The sequence below is a fragment of the Terrapene carolina genome, unplaced genomic scaffold (genome assembly GCF_002925995.2).
Source record: "Terrapene carolina triunguis isolate 2854851 unplaced genomic scaffold, T_m_triunguis-2.0 Scaffold96, whole genome shotgun sequence".
Lineage (NCBI taxonomy): Eukaryota > Metazoa > Chordata > Testudines > Emydidae > Terrapene > Terrapene triunguis.
Window position 1 is genome coordinate 62,153,696 of NW_020664447.1, and position 18,738 is coordinate 62,172,433.

At 49.2% G+C, this 18,738-nt stretch overlaps 2 protein-coding genes across 6 annotated transcripts in view; one reads left to right on the forward strand and one right to left on the reverse strand.

Annotated features, from left to right (window-relative positions):
* The window catches only part of POMT2 (protein O-mannosyltransferase 2), a 41,925-nt gene extending 38,984 nt beyond the window's left edge, over positions 1 to 2,941 (reverse strand). For 2 of the 5 annotated variants that reach the window (XM_029911459.1, XM_029911458.1), the window contains exon 1: positions 2,635 to 2,941. In XM_029911459.1, the coding sequence (XP_029767319.1) occupies positions 2,635 to 2,861 (227 nt within the window). In that variant the 5' untranslated portion in view covers positions 2,862 to 2,941. Of the gene's footprint in view, positions 1 to 2,251; positions 2,330 to 2,634 lie in introns of those variants that run through there. The other 3 variants (XM_024192807.3, XM_029911460.1, XM_026651518.2) reach the window with 2 other exon arrangements.
* A 1,421-nt stretch (positions 2,942 to 4,362) lies between these two features.
* On the forward strand, positions 4,363 to 17,469 carry GSTZ1 (glutathione S-transferase zeta 1). Its single transcript, XM_024192808.3, has 9 exons — positions 4,363 to 4,503; positions 8,873 to 8,924; positions 9,939 to 10,006; positions 11,120 to 11,200; positions 11,713 to 11,838; positions 12,408 to 12,486; positions 13,434 to 13,486; positions 16,146 to 16,195; positions 17,020 to 17,469. The coding sequence occupies exons 1-9, from the start codon at positions 4,483 to 4,485 to the stop codon at positions 17,144 to 17,146; spliced, it is 657 nt and encodes a 218-aa protein (XP_024048576.1). The 5' UTR covers positions 4,363 to 4,482; the 3' UTR covers positions 17,147 to 17,469.
* Positions 17,470 to 18,738: the final 1,269 nt, after the last annotated feature.

Sequence of the window (18,738 nt, forward strand, 5' to 3'; positions counted from 1 at the left end):
AAAATTGTTGGCAGGGCGTTCACCACATGAACCCTTGACATGGAAATCCTACTCCATCCCCCTCCGGAAATAGTCCAAAGCAGTTGTCCTTCCTGGCGTAACACTAACACTAACACACACACACACACACACACAAACAAAAACTGGGTGACTGGGCAACAAAATGGCAGATGAAATTCAATGTTAATACATGCAAAGTAATGCACATTGGAAAACATAATCCCAACTATACATATAAAATGATGGGGTCTAAATTTAGCTGTTACCACTCAAGAAAGAGATCTTGGTGTCATTGTGGATAGTTCTCTGAAAACATCCACCCAATGTGCAGCGACAGTCAAAAAGGCAAACAGAATGTTGGGAATCATTAAGAAAGTGATAATAAGACAGAAAATATATTGTTTCTATATAAATCCATGGTATGCCCACATCTTGAATACTGCGTGCAGTAGTGGTCGCCCCATCTCAAAAAAGATATACTGGAATTGGAAAAGGTTCAAAAAAAGAGCAACAAAAATTATTAGGGGTATGAAACAGCTTCCATATGAGGAGAGATTAATAAAACTCACTTTTCAGCTTGGAAAAGATACGACTAAAGGGGGATATGATAGAGGTCTATAAAATCATGAAGGGTGTGGAGAAAGTAAATACGGAAGTGTTATTTACTCCTTCACATAACACACGAACTAGGGGTCACCAAATGAAATGAATAGGCAGCAGGTTTAAAACAAAAGGAAGTATTTTTTCACACAATGCACAGTCGACCTGTGGAACTCCTTGCAAGAGAATGTTGTGAAGGCCAAGACTATAACAGGGTTCAAAAAAGAACTAGATAAATTCATGGAATATAGGTCCATCAATGGCCATTGCCAGGATGGGCAGGGGTGTCCCTAGCCTCTGTTTGCCAGAAGCTGGGAATGGACGACAAGAGACGGATCACTTGATGATTACCTGATCTGTTCATTCCCTCTGGGGCACCTGGCATTGGCCATTGATGGAAAACAGGATACTAGGCTAGATGGACCTTTGGTCTGAACCAGTAAGGCTGTTCTTATGTAAAGCCTGTAAGAGCAGGCATATGGGGAGGGATGAGGTGATTGGGCACAGCAATTTTTAAGAGGAATGTGAAGGATGAGAAATTTTGCTTTATAATATACTTGTTGACTGGTGATTGGCATATGCATGAAAATGTGCTGCCTCAGTTTCTCCATCTGTAAAATGGGGATAATGATCAAAAGCACTATATAAGAGCTAGGTATTATAATGTTAGTTGCATAATGACTGTAGCAATGTATTTTTATTAATAGGAAAAGCATCTAGAGCCCAAGAGAGTTATTCTTTTATGTTATTGTCTTTACATCAAAATAATAAACTAACTAAACAGTTAATCACCAGGAACATGGCCTAGCTTCATGTTCATACAGCACTTTGGCCTTGTCTCCACTAGCACAATTTACCGTGTTATGTAACATTTATTCCCCAGTTGAAATGCACTTGGCATCCACACTCACAAGTACTTCAATCAGTCTCCATAGGGACTAAACAGACTGATGGATCTTTCCAGACAATCGTTCCAGAGCGGGTGTGGACAGGAGAGCCTTCAAAAGCAACCTCCCACCATAGGAGATGGTAGGAGCCTCCTTTCCCAGCTCCTCACCACAGCTGCCTCATTCACCGAGTTCACTATAATTTGCTGGCTAAGGGCAGGTCTTCACTATGGGGGGGGGGGTGTCGATTTAAGATACGCAAATTCAGCTACGCGAATAGCGTAGCTGAATTCGACGTATCAGAGCCGACTTACCCCACTGTGAGGACGGCGGCAAAATCGACCTCCGCGGCTCCCCATCGACGGCGCTTACTCCCACCTCCGCTGGTGGAGTAAGAGCGCCGATTCGGGGATCGATTGTCGCGTCCCGACGAGACGCGATAATTCGATCCCCGAGAGATCGATTTCTACCCGCCGATTAAGGCGGGTAGTGTAGACCTAGCCTAAGTCTCCTCTCTGCCAGGCCCCCCTTGTCTTGACCCCTTCAGCTATGCCCCCCCAGCATCCCCAGGGCCGGATTTCCAAGTAGGCACAGAAGGCACATGCTAGGGGGGCTGGCATTCTAGGGGCACCTAAAAATTAAAAGTGGGTTAAACGTTTATTTTGTTTACAGAAAACATGACGGTCAGCTGTAGGCCGGGGGAGTGCTGAAGATGCTGTGCCTAGGGGCATGTAAAGTGTATATCGGCGCTGAGTATCCCCTACCTGGAAGTGTCCCTGCTGGCCATGACCTCCACGTTATCCTCCCCCCCATCCATCCCTTGGGGCTCACATACTCAATCAGGGAAGCAATGCGGGATGCTGAACCGCTAGGTGACGACTGTCAGCGGGGCGAGCGGGGAGCTGTGCCCCTCATACCCCTGCCCCACTCCCAAGACCCAGCCAGCCACACAGCCACGGACAGGCGCCTGTCGCTGCCCCAACCCCACGGGGCCGCGAGTGCCGCACCAAACCCCCATTCCCCACGCGGGCAAGCGGCTGTTAAACCCAGCACTAGGCCCCTGACCGACCCAGCCGTGACTCCGCCCCCTCCCCCGCGGCCTGACCGCCAGCCCCACCCCCGTTGCCATAGCGTCGCGGCCCCTCACCAGACGTGCGGCGGCTCGGACAGGCGGTAGAAGCGGGAGGCGAAGCTGAGGAGGGTGACGAAGGCCAGCGGGGCCCAGACTCCGACTGGAGCCTCCAGGGGAGCCCAGGCCCGCGGAAGAGGAGAGGGACGGCTCGGCTCACTGGCCGGCCTGCGGGGTCGCCGCTGCCGGAGCCCCCCGCAGCGCGGGCCCGACTCGGCCTGGCAGCACCCCGCCGCCAGCGTCATCCGCGCCCCGACACGAGGGAGGCGCCGGCGGCCGGGCACCACCGCGCACGGCACCAAGGGAAAGGGAGTCCGGGCCGTAGGGCATGGCGGGAAGCGGAGCCTGGTTCCCTCGCAGGGCATCGTGGGAGTTGTAGTTCTCCGCGCCGGGGGCCGAAGCGTCGCCGCGACTGGGGTGGGGTGGGGAGGGGGGGCGGTCAAGCGAGAGCCTGGTCGGAAATGCCACAGAACGGACCCTGCGCAGCGTGAAAAGAAACGGCGGGGACCCGTCACCTCCCTCCGCGCCCAGCCGGCACCCCGAGATTGCCCTGCCCAACCCCCCATTCACTGACAGACCCCTCTAGACACAGGGCCGGCTCCAGGCACCAGCTTGCCAAGCAGGTGCTTGGGGCGGCCACTGCGGAGAGGGGTGGCACCGCACGTCAAGCTCTTCGGCGGCAATTCGGCAGACAGACCCTCACTCCGGCTTGGAGCGAAGGACCTCCCGCGATCGCTATCACGCTTTTTTTTATTTATTTTTTTTTTGGCTGCTTGGGGCGGCCAAAACTCTGGAGCCGGCCCTGTCTAGACACCCCGGGACTGCCCAACGTGCCCACCCCCTTCACTGACAGACCCCCACAGACACCCCGGGACTGCCCCGCTCGTCCCCCCATTCACAGACAGACACCGCGAGATTGCCCTGCCTGCCACTCCCATTCAGTGACAGACCCCTCTAGACACCCCAACACTGCCTTGCCTGCCCCCATTCACTGACAGACACCCTGTGACTGCCACTCCCCATTTACTGACAGACCCCCCACATCCAGTGACCCATCAATGACCCCCCAGGTCCATTAACTGACAGACTCCCCCACACACACCCAATGACTGCCCTGCCCCCCACCACCACGCATACTCACTGCTCCCATTTGCTGACAGACCACACACACACACATACACAGTGACTGTGCTGTCTACAAACAGCCACAGCTCATGTGCACATCATGCGCCCACCTACTGCCCGCCCCCATTCATTGACAGACCCCACCCACCACACACATCTGTGTGCACTGTGCACATCCATTGCCCATCCCCATTCACTGACAGACACACCCAGTGACTGCCCTTCCACTGCTCACACACACATCAGCTGGGCACACACAGCACTTGCAATGTTTGTCATGCCTATACAATAGTGCTTAATTGATCAGATTTACTTTTATTGCTAGCCAGATTCACTTTCTGTTTTTTGACCTGTATTCTGCACTCTGCGTTGCAATTACTTTGGGGGGGGATGTTTACATTCAAATTCTTCATTGAAATTTTAGAAAATAATATTAAAACGTTTCAGTTAATATGAGGATTTAAAAAATCTTTTCCTCCTTACAAAAATCTAAACTTTTGGGCATAAACTATCCAATCGAGATGCTTTAAGACCTGGAAAAGCATCTAGAACTACTACTCCCAGAATCCCAGCAACTCTCAAAGCATGCCTGGGGTCTCATCTGAATAAGACTGGCAGCAGTAATAGACCTATAGAGAGTACGTGAAGGAGGATGCGTCAGCCAATGGAATGTTAGCATCCGTGTGACTTCTGTTCATTCAGAGGCGGAGAGACAGAACAGAGCGGTGCTGAAAGTGCAAGATGAGTACTGCCTTAATGAAGGTATTTACTGCTACTGGGGCCCAGAGACCGAGAGCAGAATTGGGGCTTTTTCTTTCACTCTGTACAAAGAGAAGCTCTTATTTCTCCTACAGATAATGCAGCTTCAGCTGGAGGATCTTCAGGTTAAGAAGTGAGGTTCTTACCCACGAAAGCTTATGCTCCCAATACTTCTGTTAGTCTCAAAGGTGCCACAGGACCCTCTGTTGCTTTTTACAGATTCAGACTAACACGGCTACCCCTCTGATACAGGTTAATTCAGAGGCATCTGAAGTGCAGACTGTGCATTTTCAAATAGGGATGTAGCTACCCTCAACCCCACACGATTTATGGAAGATGGGCTGAAATTGTGGCCCCTTGATCAGATGTAAGTAATCCCTGGATTCAGTTTAAACCCTGAGTCCTGCAATATCCCACACACAGGCAGACCCCTATGCCTGTACAGAGCCACATTGACTTCACTTGGGCTTTGCCCAAGTAGAACAACTTGCAGGATCGAGACCTAAGTTAGTATCCAGTGCCTCCACTTAAGTCTCCAGGAAAGAAATAAACTGCTTAGTATAAGGACAGCTGCAGAACACAGAAAATTTTGTAAGTGATCAGATTGTCTTTCAACATCTAACAAGAGGCATCCCACCAGATGGCATGTGTGTTTGTGGGAAGGGCAAGGAATTTGGATCAGAGTTTAAACAGCATGTGCAGCAAATGAAATAGAACTATCATAAATTACAATATATGGTATATTTGGTATATTTTCCTCTCCCACGACCTATAGTAGTGGAACCCTCTGCACATGTTTTGGGTGATTAAGAGCTGAGTGATTTATTCTGTTCTTTTGGGTTATGGTCTGATGATAAATTATAATCTAACAAAGCACAGGTGGAGAGTTTCAGATGGGTTTCTAACCCTTGGGCATACCTCACAGGAACACTTTTTCCCTCTCTAATCCTACGTTATCCATTGTTGCCAGGGCTGCTGTATTGAGGCAGGTAATGCACACAGGGCTGTTACACTGTTGCGGTCCGAATCAACAAATGGTCAGGATGCAAAGAGCCTGGTCAGGCTGATACAGCCTGAGACATATAGGTACCAGTGAAAGCCTGGGAAGAAGTGACTCTTAGAGGGAAACAGGGTTGCAGGGACATGCTGCCCATGGTGCTCCATGTTGAGCCAATAAGTTCCCACTGAGCCTCAAGAAGTATTGCTGTGTAATGGAACCTGTATGCTGTGTGGGCTGTATGCCCCTATTAAAGATGTAAGCTGCTGCAATATGATCCATTTTAAGCCATGTAGGATGTAGCCTCCAGCTGTCACCCAGCTATCAATGTGGTCCTCAGCTGGGCAAAGTTTGGGGGGGGAAGAGTCAGGTTATTAGCCAGTGAAATAAGCTCCAAGCTATAAGTGTCACCAGGAACACTCTGTAAGTACTTTGTACTGGCTGCTCCTTCCAGCTGATGCTCTCTAAGCACTTTACAGCCATCAGTGCATTAAGCCTCACAGCCCCCTAGTTAAGTAAGAGTTCTCATCCCCCGCCCCATTTCACACATAGAGGTTATGTCCTGGGTCATGTACTGCATCACCACAAGCAGAGCCAAGCATAGAACTCCGTCAGCTGCTCTGTTCTTTATCTATACTACTCCCGACCTCCTCTCTAAAGAATGAGATGTGAATAGAAACAAGAGTCAATGTATCAGGAGGTAGCCGTGTTAGTCTGTATCTACAAAAACAACAAGGAGTCTGGTGGCACCTTAAAGACTAACAGATTTATTTGGGCATAAGCTTTCGTGAGTAAAAACCTCATTTCTTCGGATGCATAGAGTGAAAGTTCTTCTCAGTGAAGGAGTCATGAGGAGAGAGTAATATGGTTGGGACTTTTCAGCTTGGAAAAGAGACGACTAAGGGGGGATCTGATAGAGGTCTCTAAAATCATGACTGGTGTGGAGAAAGTAAATAAGGAAGTGTTATTTACTCCTCATAACACAAGAACTAGGGGTCACCAAATGAAATTAATAGGCAGCAGATTTAAAATAAGCAAGAGGAAGTATTTCTTCACACAACTCACAGTCAACCTGTGGAACTCTTTGCCAGAGGATGTTGTGAAGGCCAAAACTATAACAAGGTTCAGAAAAGAACTAGATACATTCATGGAGGATAGGTCCATCAATGGCTATTAGTCAGGATGGACAGGGATGGTGTCCCTAGCCTCTGTTTGCCAGAAGCTAGGGATGGATCACTTGATGATTACCTGTTTTGTTTATTACCTCTGGGTTACCTAGCATTGGCTACTATCGGAAGACAGGATACTGGGCTAGATGGACCTTTGGTTTGACCCAGTATGGCCATTCTAATGTTCTTAGGGTCATGAATCTTCTTTGGAATCTGATCGCACTTCTGCACACCCAGCATGTGACTGGGAGGACTTACTGCCCCGGATCTTCTCTTCACCTCCCCTCTCCCTGTGCAGACCAATTTCTTGGCCTTTTCACATCTCTGAAAGGCAGTGTTAACTTGAGCTGGCACTGGCTCAAGTGCCAAAGGATCCTAAGTTGTAAAGTAAATGTGATGCTTTCCCCTCATCCTCAGGGGCCTTGAAACTAAAGAGCAAGGTCATCAGCATGACACAATTTACATGCATGACACTCAGTTAGCAAATGATCAGGCAGACTGCAGAAATATAGAGAGAGAGCAAGCAGGAAAATGTCTTTCTTGACTGGGAGGTTAGAGCCAGGGAACAGAGAGGCAAAGGGAAGATATTGCCAACTCCAAGTGTTCAAAAATTCTGAGCAAGGTCCCAAAGAAAGATGAACAAAATTAATACATTTTGGATGCTTTTTCTTTACCTTCTGGTTTTTGATTCCTTAGAGTTTGTGGTTTCCAGTTTTGATCTGCAACCACAAGGGCTAGAAAGTTACTATTTTTTTAAATGAAAACTGAGATTTTCACATAATCTTATGACTTCAGGAGCTGAGGCTTTGTGAAAATCACCCAATAGCATGACTGTCACAGGAAAATCCCAAGAGCTGGTAATATTGCAGCATTCCTTCCTTCCCTGACCTCCTACCAACCATTCCTCTGGTGAACTTTGGCTGGGATAATTTAGTCAAACATTTACATTCTGTAAACAGTTTAAATTAATCTAATATTTAGCTGTGAAAATGATTTAGTGCTTAGATACAGGACTGGGACTCAGGACTCCTGGGTTTTAGTTCTGGTTCTGCCATTGTCACACAAGTCAATGGACAAGTCACTTCCTCTCTCTGGTACAGTGTTCCCCTCTGTAAAATGGGGATATCATGACACTGCATTTTTTTTTTGGGGGGGGAGAAGGGGTGGCATGTGAGAGTTAATTTATTAACATTTTCTGAAGTGCTTTGGGGTCCTCCAAAGGAAGGAGCTAGAGGTTTATTATTCTTATTACTATTAATAAGAAATACAAACAAGCCTTGTGTACAGAGGAGGAACCTTTGTTATATGTTACACAGTGTATTCCCAGTTTTACACAAAGACAGTCCCTGCTCAGAAGAGCTGACATCTTTGTGATAACAGAAACCCCGTTTTTAGAACCTGCTCTCCTTTTATTATCCCACCGAGTTGTACTTCTGCACTTGCAGCTTCCAGCAACCCAAAAGTCTCTATATAAATATTTTATCCATTGTGACAAGAGCCAGATATCAGAGTGATGGGTTCAATATATCAACCTAAAGAGAATTAGGGGTGTGGCTGGTACAGGATATTCACTCGCAAAAGAACTGAATCCTGCCAGTTCCTGTTGCTGAATCTTCTGAACACAGGAAGCTATTAAGAATTTGGATTCTGGCACTTTTCTCATTGGCTGTAGGGGCAGAGCCTTCCCCCACCCCAGCTGAGTGAAAAGAGAAGGCAGGGTCATGTGGCTTTCACTCTTTGGAGTGAACTGCATACGCAGACCATGGATTTCTCTGGAAAGGTGAGATACAAAGGATTTAAAGCAGCTGGGGGAGCGCTTCCTTGGTTCAATAGATAGACTAGAGATTCACTTCCCTGCACTCTCAGCACTTGCTTGGATGAGTAGCTTCTGTTCCACATTGGGAACATGCATGTCGGTGAATGGCTCAAAGGGCCGGCTCATGCCACTGAGGTTTCAAATGGAGCTTCTCATTGTACACAAAAGGGAATTTTACTTTAGATATCGATGGCATGATAAAGAAGCCCACATCTGAAAGTGACAAAGAAAAACGTTTTGAAGTGCCCAAACTCACCTGATTTGTATCCTTGTTGAAATGCATCAAACTTGATCAAATTTTCAAAGGGGCAGAAGGAAAAATGCTTCCGTCTAGCTGAGAAACTGCTAGCATTACCATCATGTAATCCACTTTCCTCTCTCTCCCCTCAGCCAGTTCTTTATAGTTATTTCCGAAGTTCCTGCTCCTGGAGAGTGAGAATTGGTAAGATCTGATGTTTAATTCTTCTTTGCTCTGGCACTGTCAACCCACCACCTTTCTTGAACACTAACTCCCTTCACTAACCAAACTAATCAGTGACCTACTGAGTGAGAGAGAGATCAGCAGACATGCAACTGAAAAAACAGTGACTTTGGGTTTCCGCCATTTCTCCAGCGGGAGGAGAGAGCAAACACCAGAATCAATTTGCATTTGGCGGAGGGGAAGGCTAATAGGGGATCAAGAGAATAACCATTTCATGTACCCTGTTGAAACTCCAGTGGCCATGGGCAGACAAAATACTTACTGGGGTTGAAAGAATATTTGTGTATGTTTGTTACAAACTTTTAACCATCTACCCAGCTTTGGTAGTATAAGGGGGGATCTCTGTTGTCCTTTCTTCTCAGCCCTGGCCTCTCAATACTGGGCTCTGGATGGCTCCCCCCTGCCCTCAGTAGTTCCTTTTTTCCCCAGACACTCTCTAGAGCTAGTTAGAGGGACATACTTCCTTCATAACGCTAATGTAATCCAGATGCCCACATCTCCCACATTCCTTAAAGAGGCCCTGTGTTCTGTGCTTGCAGTGATACCACCTCAAAGTGTGTGATCTTATCTGATCCTGCAAGTTAAGCAGGGTGGGGCTTGCTCAGTATTTGGATGGGGACAAGTTAAAATAAGGTTTTGCCAGAAGTGACATGGGTGACACAGGGCAATCTCCCTTGTGAGCTACCACTGACCCTACAGCCCAAGGTGCTGTAATGCAGGGCATAATGGGGGTTATTCAATAGGGTGTTAGTACTGACCTCAGTGCCCCAGCAAAGTACTAGGGGGCACTGCATGACAGAGGCACTGTCTTCCACAGGAGATCTAAAACAACCACTCGGAAGGGAAAGGGGTTTCTTGTTTTGTTTTTAAACTGTCTTCAATAGAGATTTTAAAACGTTATGAGCCCATTTTCCGTGGAACCTAGCTTTCTGGCTCACTCTGCCTCTCTGAATCTATATGCTGTGTTCCCTCTAGCACTGGCTCTGAAGGGAATTGCCTATGATCAGGAACCAGTGAACCTCCTGAAGGATGGGGGACAGCAGGTAAGAGGGCAACTACAGTCAGCCTTCCCCTAAGCTGGCACACAGGCTAAGCCTAGGCATCACTAGAAATTTGGCAGCCCAGGATTATCAGAGGGCAAAGGAAATGGGATCTATGTTGCCTGCTCACTCCAGACTTTTTTCCGTAGCTAACTGTTGCCTCTGACCTCTTCAGCATCCCTAACTCCCTCCCTTTCTAGCGTTGACTTAAGCATAGGCTGAGATCAAGAAAATCTCCTGAAACTCACATATATCAGGCCATGGACTTGTCTCTCCATGGGAAGGGGCATTAGCACTATTGCTTGGGGGATTTAACTGGACAGCATGGTAGGGAAACTCACCATCCTGCCTTAGCCTCCAGGAGGGAGGGTGAGAGAGACAGATTGCATGAGACATAATAGTTTCCTTCCCTCTCTGATGTCTGTGCCTGACATTATCCAGGAGGCTGCAGGCAGGCCCTCTGCCTTCAGTCGGCATGGGGGAACCAAGCTCATCAGGTGGTGGCAATAAAGGCAGGGTGCTGCGATTTCCAAGTACAATCCTGGGTTGTGGATGGGTGGCACCAGAAAATGGAGGCATTTGTCACGGAGATGCCTGAACAACACTGTAGAGACTGACTGCCTGGAGCACAGGTAGCCCTGTAGCACCACTGAGGCAGGAATCTGCATATGACAACATGGCCAAGCCGAAAATGATACTGCAATTGCACTGCTGGGGGGGATCGGGGATGGATCTTGCCTTGTCACTTGGGGTCAATGGATAATGTGGGGGTAATGCACCTGGAGTGAACCCTAGGCTCCAACAGGAGTGCCTCCTGGTGCCCAAAGGAGGGTCATAATGTACCAAGACCATTAGGACTGAAGCAGAGGAAAGAGCCAAGGAGAAAACATAGTGGAGAAGCCTCAGGGTTTCAGCAGTATCAGAGACAGCAAGACTGCAAATCCATTTGCGAGCAGGGGAATTGGGGGACAAGGTAGCGCTGGCCCACACTCCTACCAAACAATCAGACATGGAGAGATAATATACAGAGCTGTGGGACCCTTGAGGCTTTCCCTTTCAGAGAGGAATACTTGGCTCTTCTTGGCTAATATAGTAATCCCAGTGTCTTCTCTCCAGTTTTCTACTGAATTCCAGGCAGTAAATCCAATGCAGCAGGTCCCGGCTCTGAAAATCGATGGCATCATCTTGTCTCAGTCGGTGAGTAGCCCAGCCAGCTCTGCCCATTAATTATTTACTGTGTCCTGCTGCCCAGAGGGAGGACTTTGCCCCCACAGAGTGCCTGGTCTCTGGGTTAGAGAGCACAGAGTATCATTCTGTGATGAGGAAAATGATCCCGGCTGGGAAGTGTATAGCAAGCAGCACCTGCAGGGAGACTGCCATGGGAAGTTGTCTTCCTCTTCAGGTGAGAGATTACTCTGTATCAGGCACAAAGGCACCTGATATTAGTGATCATAGTTCAGCTGCTGTCTCAGAATCCCACCTTTTACTGGAACAACAAGGAGTCTGGTGGCACCTTAAAGACTAACAGATTTATTTGGGTATAAGCTTTCGTGGGTAAAAACCTCACTTCTTCAGTTGCATCTGATCAGAAGAGGCCAGACCTCAGACAGGAAATCTGTCTTTTATGCCTGCTCCTTTGCCATGCAATGGGGCTGGCCTCTCCTCCCCAGCCCTCCAGTATCTCACCCATGTCTTCTTGCTCAATGCAGCTGGCCATAATTCAGTACCTGGAAGAGACCCGGCCTAACCCCAGGCTGCTGCCTCAAGATCTGAAGAAGAGAGCCCAAGCCCGGATGATTTCGGATCACATTGTTTCTGGCATTCAGCCCCTGCAGGTACTGTCCTGTCACAAACAGGCAGATGAGACTTCCAAGATTGGGTTTGTAGCGGTCTGTGTCTCTCAAAGATTGTGACAGTATCATTCTGTTGAAACTGCTGATGGGCAATAGAGTGGCAGATCTCACACAGACAGTGGCATAGAATCGAATCCAGGCTCAGCATGGTTAGCAGCATCTACCTGTTTTGCCGATTGAAAACAGCAAGGCACTTCCTGCAAAGGCCACGTGCTCTGACCCTGAGAAATGGCCATGGTTCCCCAGGGCTTCTTATTCAAGAAGAGCTGAATTTACAAGCAGCGCAGCAAGTTCCAGTTGCAGAGGTTAGCGCCTCTTGGCAGGGGGCAGAGAGAGCTCCAGGCAAAGGAGTGATGTTCTGTAGGAAGGGCAACTCTGAGAAAGAACGGGGATGTGTGGGTCTGTGGTTCAGAGACCCAAAGGGCTGAGTTTGGGACTGGGGATTAGGGACTGACACCATCTAATCCCAGCTGACCCTGTTTTGTGTGTGGCCTGTGGCAAGTTACAGCCTGCTGGATCAAGCTAATTTCGGGACTCTTTGGCCTCCTCAGAACCTGACTTTCCTGAAACAAGTGGGAGGGGAGAAGAAGCTGGAATGGGCTCAACACTATATCACATGTGGTTTCAAAGGTACGTCTGCACTGAATTAATCAGCGCATCTACTAATAGCACAAAGCACTGGATGAGCAGTCTGGTGGGCGATCTGGTCCAAAGTCCTGCTTTCTACTGCACAGGAACAGAACAACGAGCCATCTAGTCTGGCATCATCTGCTGCCATGCTGGAGCAGACTAAGGGCCCATCTGACCCAGAATCTCACATCCAGCAGTGGTTAAATATCTGATGCTCCAGAGGAAGCTCAATGCTGCATCTGGAAGCAGGGAGGAGGGGATTCCTTCCTGACCCCTGTAGCAGTCGGCTCACACCCTGACACATGAGGACTGACAACACGTAACCTTTTATCTCAGCTGTCACAGCAGATGCCTTTTACATTCATATAAAGTGTAAAACCCTTTATTTTAAATAGTACTAAACTTGTTACCTCAATATCCATGGCAGAGTGTCCCACAGGTTAATTCTAGTAGGCATAAAATACCATTTCTATTTCCTCTCAATAAGTTGCCTTTAATTTCACTCTGGGCCTCCTTGTTCCAGTGACCTGGGATAGGGCTATAGGAGTGACTGGCCCTCCGTTTCACTCAGTTTATATCCCTGTATCCTGAACCTTCCTATTCTTCTTCTTTCCAGTTCTGCTCTTTAGACTCTTCATATAGGGAAGCCCTTCTCCTTGCCACTAACAGCGGAGGCAAGGGGCAGAGGGGAAGAATAGGAAGCCTATTTTGTCCTTTTGAAACCATCTTGGGTCCAAAATGGCTGAGTCCCAAAGCACCCTCCTTCCTCAGCTCCAGTGAGAGTCTCCTTCCCTGTAAGTGCTGCCCTGGGTTGCTCCCTTCTAGCCCAACTCAGGGTACCTTGGTTCACAACACTCAATCCAAAAGGCTGATGGTAATTTAGCACCACTCCCCGCTGAAAATGGGAGTTGCTGATTCCTGACCCAATGCACTGTCTCTTTCTGCAGCTCTGGAGCGGATCCTGCAGCACACCGCTGGGCGCTATTGCATTGGGGATGAGGTAAGGAGATCAGACAGCACAGCTTGCAGAAGGCATGGATAGCCTAGCATTTATCTGGGACTGGCTTTGGGCATAGAGGCTGTGGAGTCACAGCACAACCACACCCTGTGCTCAAGGTATATGCAGACAGAGCATTCCCTGGGCCTCTCCATAGGAAGCAGGGCTGCATGCATCCGACTCAGCCCATTACCTGCTCTCCTTCCCTAGTTCCTCCTCCTTTGGGGAGTAGCCATTTCATTGCATTTCACACAGGAGGAGGACAGCTCTCCATTTCCCAGCTCTGTGGGGATGGCAAAAAGCCATGGGCTAGAAGGGACATTTGCTTGGCCCTGTCTGTATGCTACCTCTCTGCAGCACAAACCAGCCTCTTCGGTGGCCATCTTGCTAAAGTCTAAGGACTAAATCCCCTTGGAGGTGGCCACTCCTGGTCCAAGCAGGCACAGTGGCTGTGGTGATGTCCATTGACACAGGGCTCAGTCTCCAGCCCTGCCACCGCAGCACCTCGTTATCACTAACATTTTAAAAAAAAAAAAACCAAACAGCCTAAGTAGTACAGCTCATTTTGCTACCATTTCCAGCCAGAGCAGAAAGTATGAGAGACTTCAGAAGGCTGCCCAATCCCTGAGCTTTACGTCCTAGTCCTGCAGTTGCTTCACCACACTAACCTGTGGGAGGAAGCTTGGTTTGGTAGCTAAGGCACTGGCCCGGGACCTGATAACAGTCTTCAGCTATATAAGGGCTGTAATAAAGAAGCTGTTCTTAATGTCCACTGAAGGTAGGACAAGAAGTAATGGGCTTAAACTGCAGCGAGGGAGATTTAGGTTAGATATAAGGGGGAAAATTCGAATTATAAGGGTAGTTAAGCTCTGGAATAGGCTTCTCCCCTATATAGAAACCCCCCCCCCCCCCCGGGAGGCTGGGGAATCCCCATCACTGGAGTTTTTAAGAACAGGCTAGATAACCTGTTAGGGACAGTTATGTTTACTTGTTCCTGCCTCAGTACAGAGGGCTGGACTTGATGACCCCTCGACTCCCTTCTAGTCCTATATTGCTATGAAGAAATCTGGATAAATTCCTGGCTCTGCCACAGTGTCATTAAATGACCCCGGGAAAATCACTACTCTCTCTATGCCTCAGTTTTCCATCTCTAAAATGGAAATAGTAGTACTTGCCCCCCACACCCTCTCTGTCCGTCCTATTTAGGTTGTAAGCTCTGTAGTGCAGGGACTGTCTGTTACACTGTGTGTGTACACATACAGCCAAGCACAATGGGGCCTTGGTCTTGGTTCCTCTTGGAGCTATTGCAATGCAAATAGTAAGTGAGGTTCACTTATCATGGATCCAACTCTCCATCCCCAACCATAGGCGCCAACTTTCCCCAGCGCCAGTGGGAGATCCCACCCCGACTCTACCCCTGCCCCGCCCCCATTCCAAACCCTTCCCCAAAGTCCCTGCCCCAACTCCACCCCCTCCCTGCCCCTATTGGACCCCTTCCCCAAATCCCAGCCCCACCTCTTCCCTGGGTGCACCGCATTCCCACTTTTCCCCCCTGCTCCCAGCGCTTGTGCCACGAGCTGTTTTGCGGCACAAGCACTGGGAGCCAGGGGGGAAAAGCAGGCACGCGGTTCACCTAGGGGAGGAGGTGGAGGCAGAGCGGAGGCGGAGGTGAGCTGGGATGGGGGGGTGGGGTGGGGAGCTGCCGGTGGGTGCTAAGCACCCACCAATTTTTCCCTGTGGGTGCTCCAGCCCCAGAGCACCCATGGACTCGGTGCCTATGTCCCCAACTGGTTGTCTCCTCCCTCTTTGGAGGGGCACCTGGATTTGTTTGCTCAGTGGCAGAGTTGCCCTAGGAATCTCATGGTGCAGGGCTGTCCTAATGAATTGGTCCCCATGGTGCGTACCCATGCATCTCTCCTGGGGCCAATGGTAAGCAGCTGCAAGTGACTCCAAGGGTTCCATTCTGCATTGTCCCCATGCCCAGCAACCGAGCCTGCTTGCAGAGAGGGAGACCTTCTGTGCAGCCCCAGAGCTCCCAATTCAACCCTTTCACGCTGCATGGAAGTTGGTAAAAGAATAACTGCCCTCCCTCCAATGTGGAAGAAACAAACAAGCTTAGTTTCAACATGGCAACACCCATCCCGCTAGAAACTGGATTGAGAGCCCACAAGCCCCCAAAAGGCATCAGAGAGTAACAGTTTATGGTCACTACTGTTCCAGGCAGCACTGGGGCAGCTGCCCTAGAGGTGAAAAGCTTTGTATCCCATCCCCCTGAGCCTGTCAGGCCCCTCCTCTTTCATTTTGTGTAACACCTGGTGCCAGTGGAAAGTAAACACTGAACATAAACATGTACAACCATTTTCATCTGTCAGCGGTTCATCTCTCCTGCACAGGCATGGATTGGGTTGGGTGTAGCTATAGTTTGAAATTGAAACAACCAACCACTGCTGTTCCAGGCCCTAAAAGGAGCTGGACTGGGAGGCAGCCTCCTGCTCTTCATAGGGCCCACTATAGCATCAGAACTGTACAGAACAGGGCGAGTGCTGAGAAGGGCCTTTTGGGGAAAAATGGGCCTGGCACTCTGTAGCTCCAGCCAGTGCACTAAAGGGCAGTAGGGTGGGGTTCTGAATTGCTTTGACCAGTTTTCTTTGCTTCACTGCAGGTTTCCATGGCTGACTTGTGTTTGGTCCCTCAGGTTTACAATGCTGAGAGGTAAATGAGGGCTAGTCAGCTCCATTAAACCCCACTTCTTGCACCAGAGGCCTAGTTGATGGCCAAGCCTGACCTCTCTCCTGCTGATGCTCAAGCGAATTGGGATAGCACTCCCTCTCCCCGCATCTCTATGGGGGTATTCGTCTCACCAGGATTTTTTCATTTCCAAAACCCTGTATCTTTTGAGGGTTCACAAAAGTGAGGAGCTGGGATTTCTTCCCTGTGGCCCCCAGAGCAAGACTGGCAGCTGCCCCCACATGAGCTCAGACAGGCCTGATTCTGTGTCCCCACCTATGCAGAAAGCATGGGAAACGCAGCCTCTTAGGGCTAGTAGAAGCCCTTATTGAAAGGGCCTCTTGCAGCCAGAACTGCAGCATTGCACACGCTATGAGAGAGAAGCTATTTGGATACCATAATGACTGGCAACCTTATTTAAAAAAAAAAAAAAAAAAAGTGGCTGTAAGACCAGTGGGGGTATCCACTCTAGGAAAAAAGGTGTGTTTCTTGCCCCATGCTAACCAACACAACGTAACACCCGGGAGGTAAAATCCTAGTGAAGACAAGGCTGCTTTCACACATTAGCAGGCCAAGGTAGATCCTAGGGGTGAGCTTAGCTAACACATGATCAGAACACACCTTTTTTCCTGGTGCAGACTAGACCCCAATCTGCCAGATGATTCTCCCCTGCTTGACTTTTCTGGAGCTGTGTGCTGATCGTGTTGCCCTGGGTCCGTGGAGCAGGGATTCTGTAGAACTCCTCCTTAGTGCTTGCTGCTGGACTGTCTAGCTGGGAGTATCTGACTGCATCTCTCTTCCCTTTGTAGATTTAAAGTGGACCTGGCTCCATACCCCACGATCACCAGAATCAATAAAGCCCTTCTGGAGCTAGAGGCATTCCAAGTGAGCCACCCATGCCGGCAGCCGGATACCCCCGCAGAGCTGCGAGCCTAAGGTCCTTCCTACAAGCAGGCTCTGTTCCTCTCTAAAGCACAAGGGCAGGGATGGCAGAGAAATGGATCACATCCTGCCCAGAGAAGGAAAGCCACACAAGTGCCCAGCAGGCAGCCATAGCATTGATGCATCCTTGCCAGCTGCATAGGAGGAAGGAGAAAGAGAGCGAGTGCCCCTGCCCCTGTACTCTGAAAGAAGCTGTGGGTGGCCCATTGCAGACCTGAGTATGGAAGGGAAAGGTCATGCTTACCCCTGATCATGTTTAACTACCTTCAATCTCACCATGTAGCAGATTAAAGGAGAAGCATCAATAGCTATCCTCAGACCTGCATTTGTGTGGCTTTGGGCCCAGGAATGGGCTTGCTGAAGATCTTAGCTCTTTTATTGTGGAGGGTGAAGGCAATACCCTTTTACAGGAAATGTTCATAGCAAGATTGAGTTGTACCTATGGGACAAGGCCAGCTTGAGGGTGCCTCACTTTCACCAGCCATGGAAGAATATCAAAGAACCACTCAGCGCACAGAGTAAAAGTAGGCCATTAACACACTAGGCCTGATTGTCCTAGCACCCGCACCACAGTTACAGTAACCCCCATTGCCTTCAGTAAATACCAATTTACATGGTTGTAAGTGCAAGGAAGATCAGGCCCACCCTCTCCTCCTGCAAACATAATGAGAGCTAGACCCCGACCCCGGGTCTCTCTGCTCTTGTAGGGAACCACCGACAGCTATGCTACACCATGCCTGCCACGCCGGCAGTGACAGCATGAAGGAGATTAGTTGTCCCAGGCTGCTGGGTGATCTATGTGTCTTCCCTTCACCCAGCAGCAACCTGGGAGAACCAGTCTCCTCACTGCTGGCATAGCAGCCAGCTCCCCCCTTAGCCAAAGATGACAACGTTCTCTTCCCCATCCCCAGATGGCATGCCACTTACACCCAGACATCACACAGCATCAGACACTTTTCAGCCACTTGTAGAAAGCCAGTCACTCACTTTTTAGCAATAGTGTCCCCCTTCCTTCCCAAGGGGAGATTTCTGGGTGGTGAATCCTCATTCATTCCAAGCCAGAAGAACCCCATTCCTGGATGGCAGAAAGGAACTGCCAAGTTGCAGCTGAGATCCAGCCAGCTTTGGTGGGTGACTCACATCCTCACCTTACAGCCCTCTCTTCAGAGCCTGCAGCAACCCCCTCTCCTTACCCAGTTAAGAGTGAATATATGAGGTCACCTTCATTTCTGCCCAACAGAAGCTGGGATTTGGGGCAGGGAAGAGAAATGATATACAGCAAGAGAGGAAAGCAAGAGACTAGTTCTGCCCAAAGCCATGGGGACAATTCCTCTAACAGGACACTGCAGATTTAGTTCAGGCTTCCCAGGGTAATTAGGTGTCAAAGCATAGGCACATACAAGTGTGAGGCTGGAGATTTGTGCCCAGTCCTCAGGCTGCATGTCCATGGGCCCCAACATAGGCAAGAAGTCACCGCAGGTTTCAGGGAGACATTCCTGTGGGGCAGATTTCACCTACATGCAGAGACTTGGTTCGCCTCTTTGCTTTGATTCATTTATTGCCACCCACTCTCTATCCATGTGTCT

What these genes read in the sequence shown, in the direction of transcription:
- GSTZ1 (XM_024192808.3), top strand. Translation starts at nt 4,483, where the DNA reads ATGAGTACTGCCTTAATGAAG. An exon ending in TGAGTACTGCCTTAATGAAG is followed by an intron (nt 4,504 to 8,872) that starts GTATTTACTGCT and finishes CTCTCCCCTCAG; the next exon opens with CCAGTTCTTTATAGTTATTT. An exon ending in TGAAGGATGGGGGACAGCAG is followed by an intron (nt 10,007 to 11,119) that starts GTAAGAGGGCAA and finishes TCTTCTCTCCAG; the next exon opens with TTTTCTACTGAATTCCAGGC.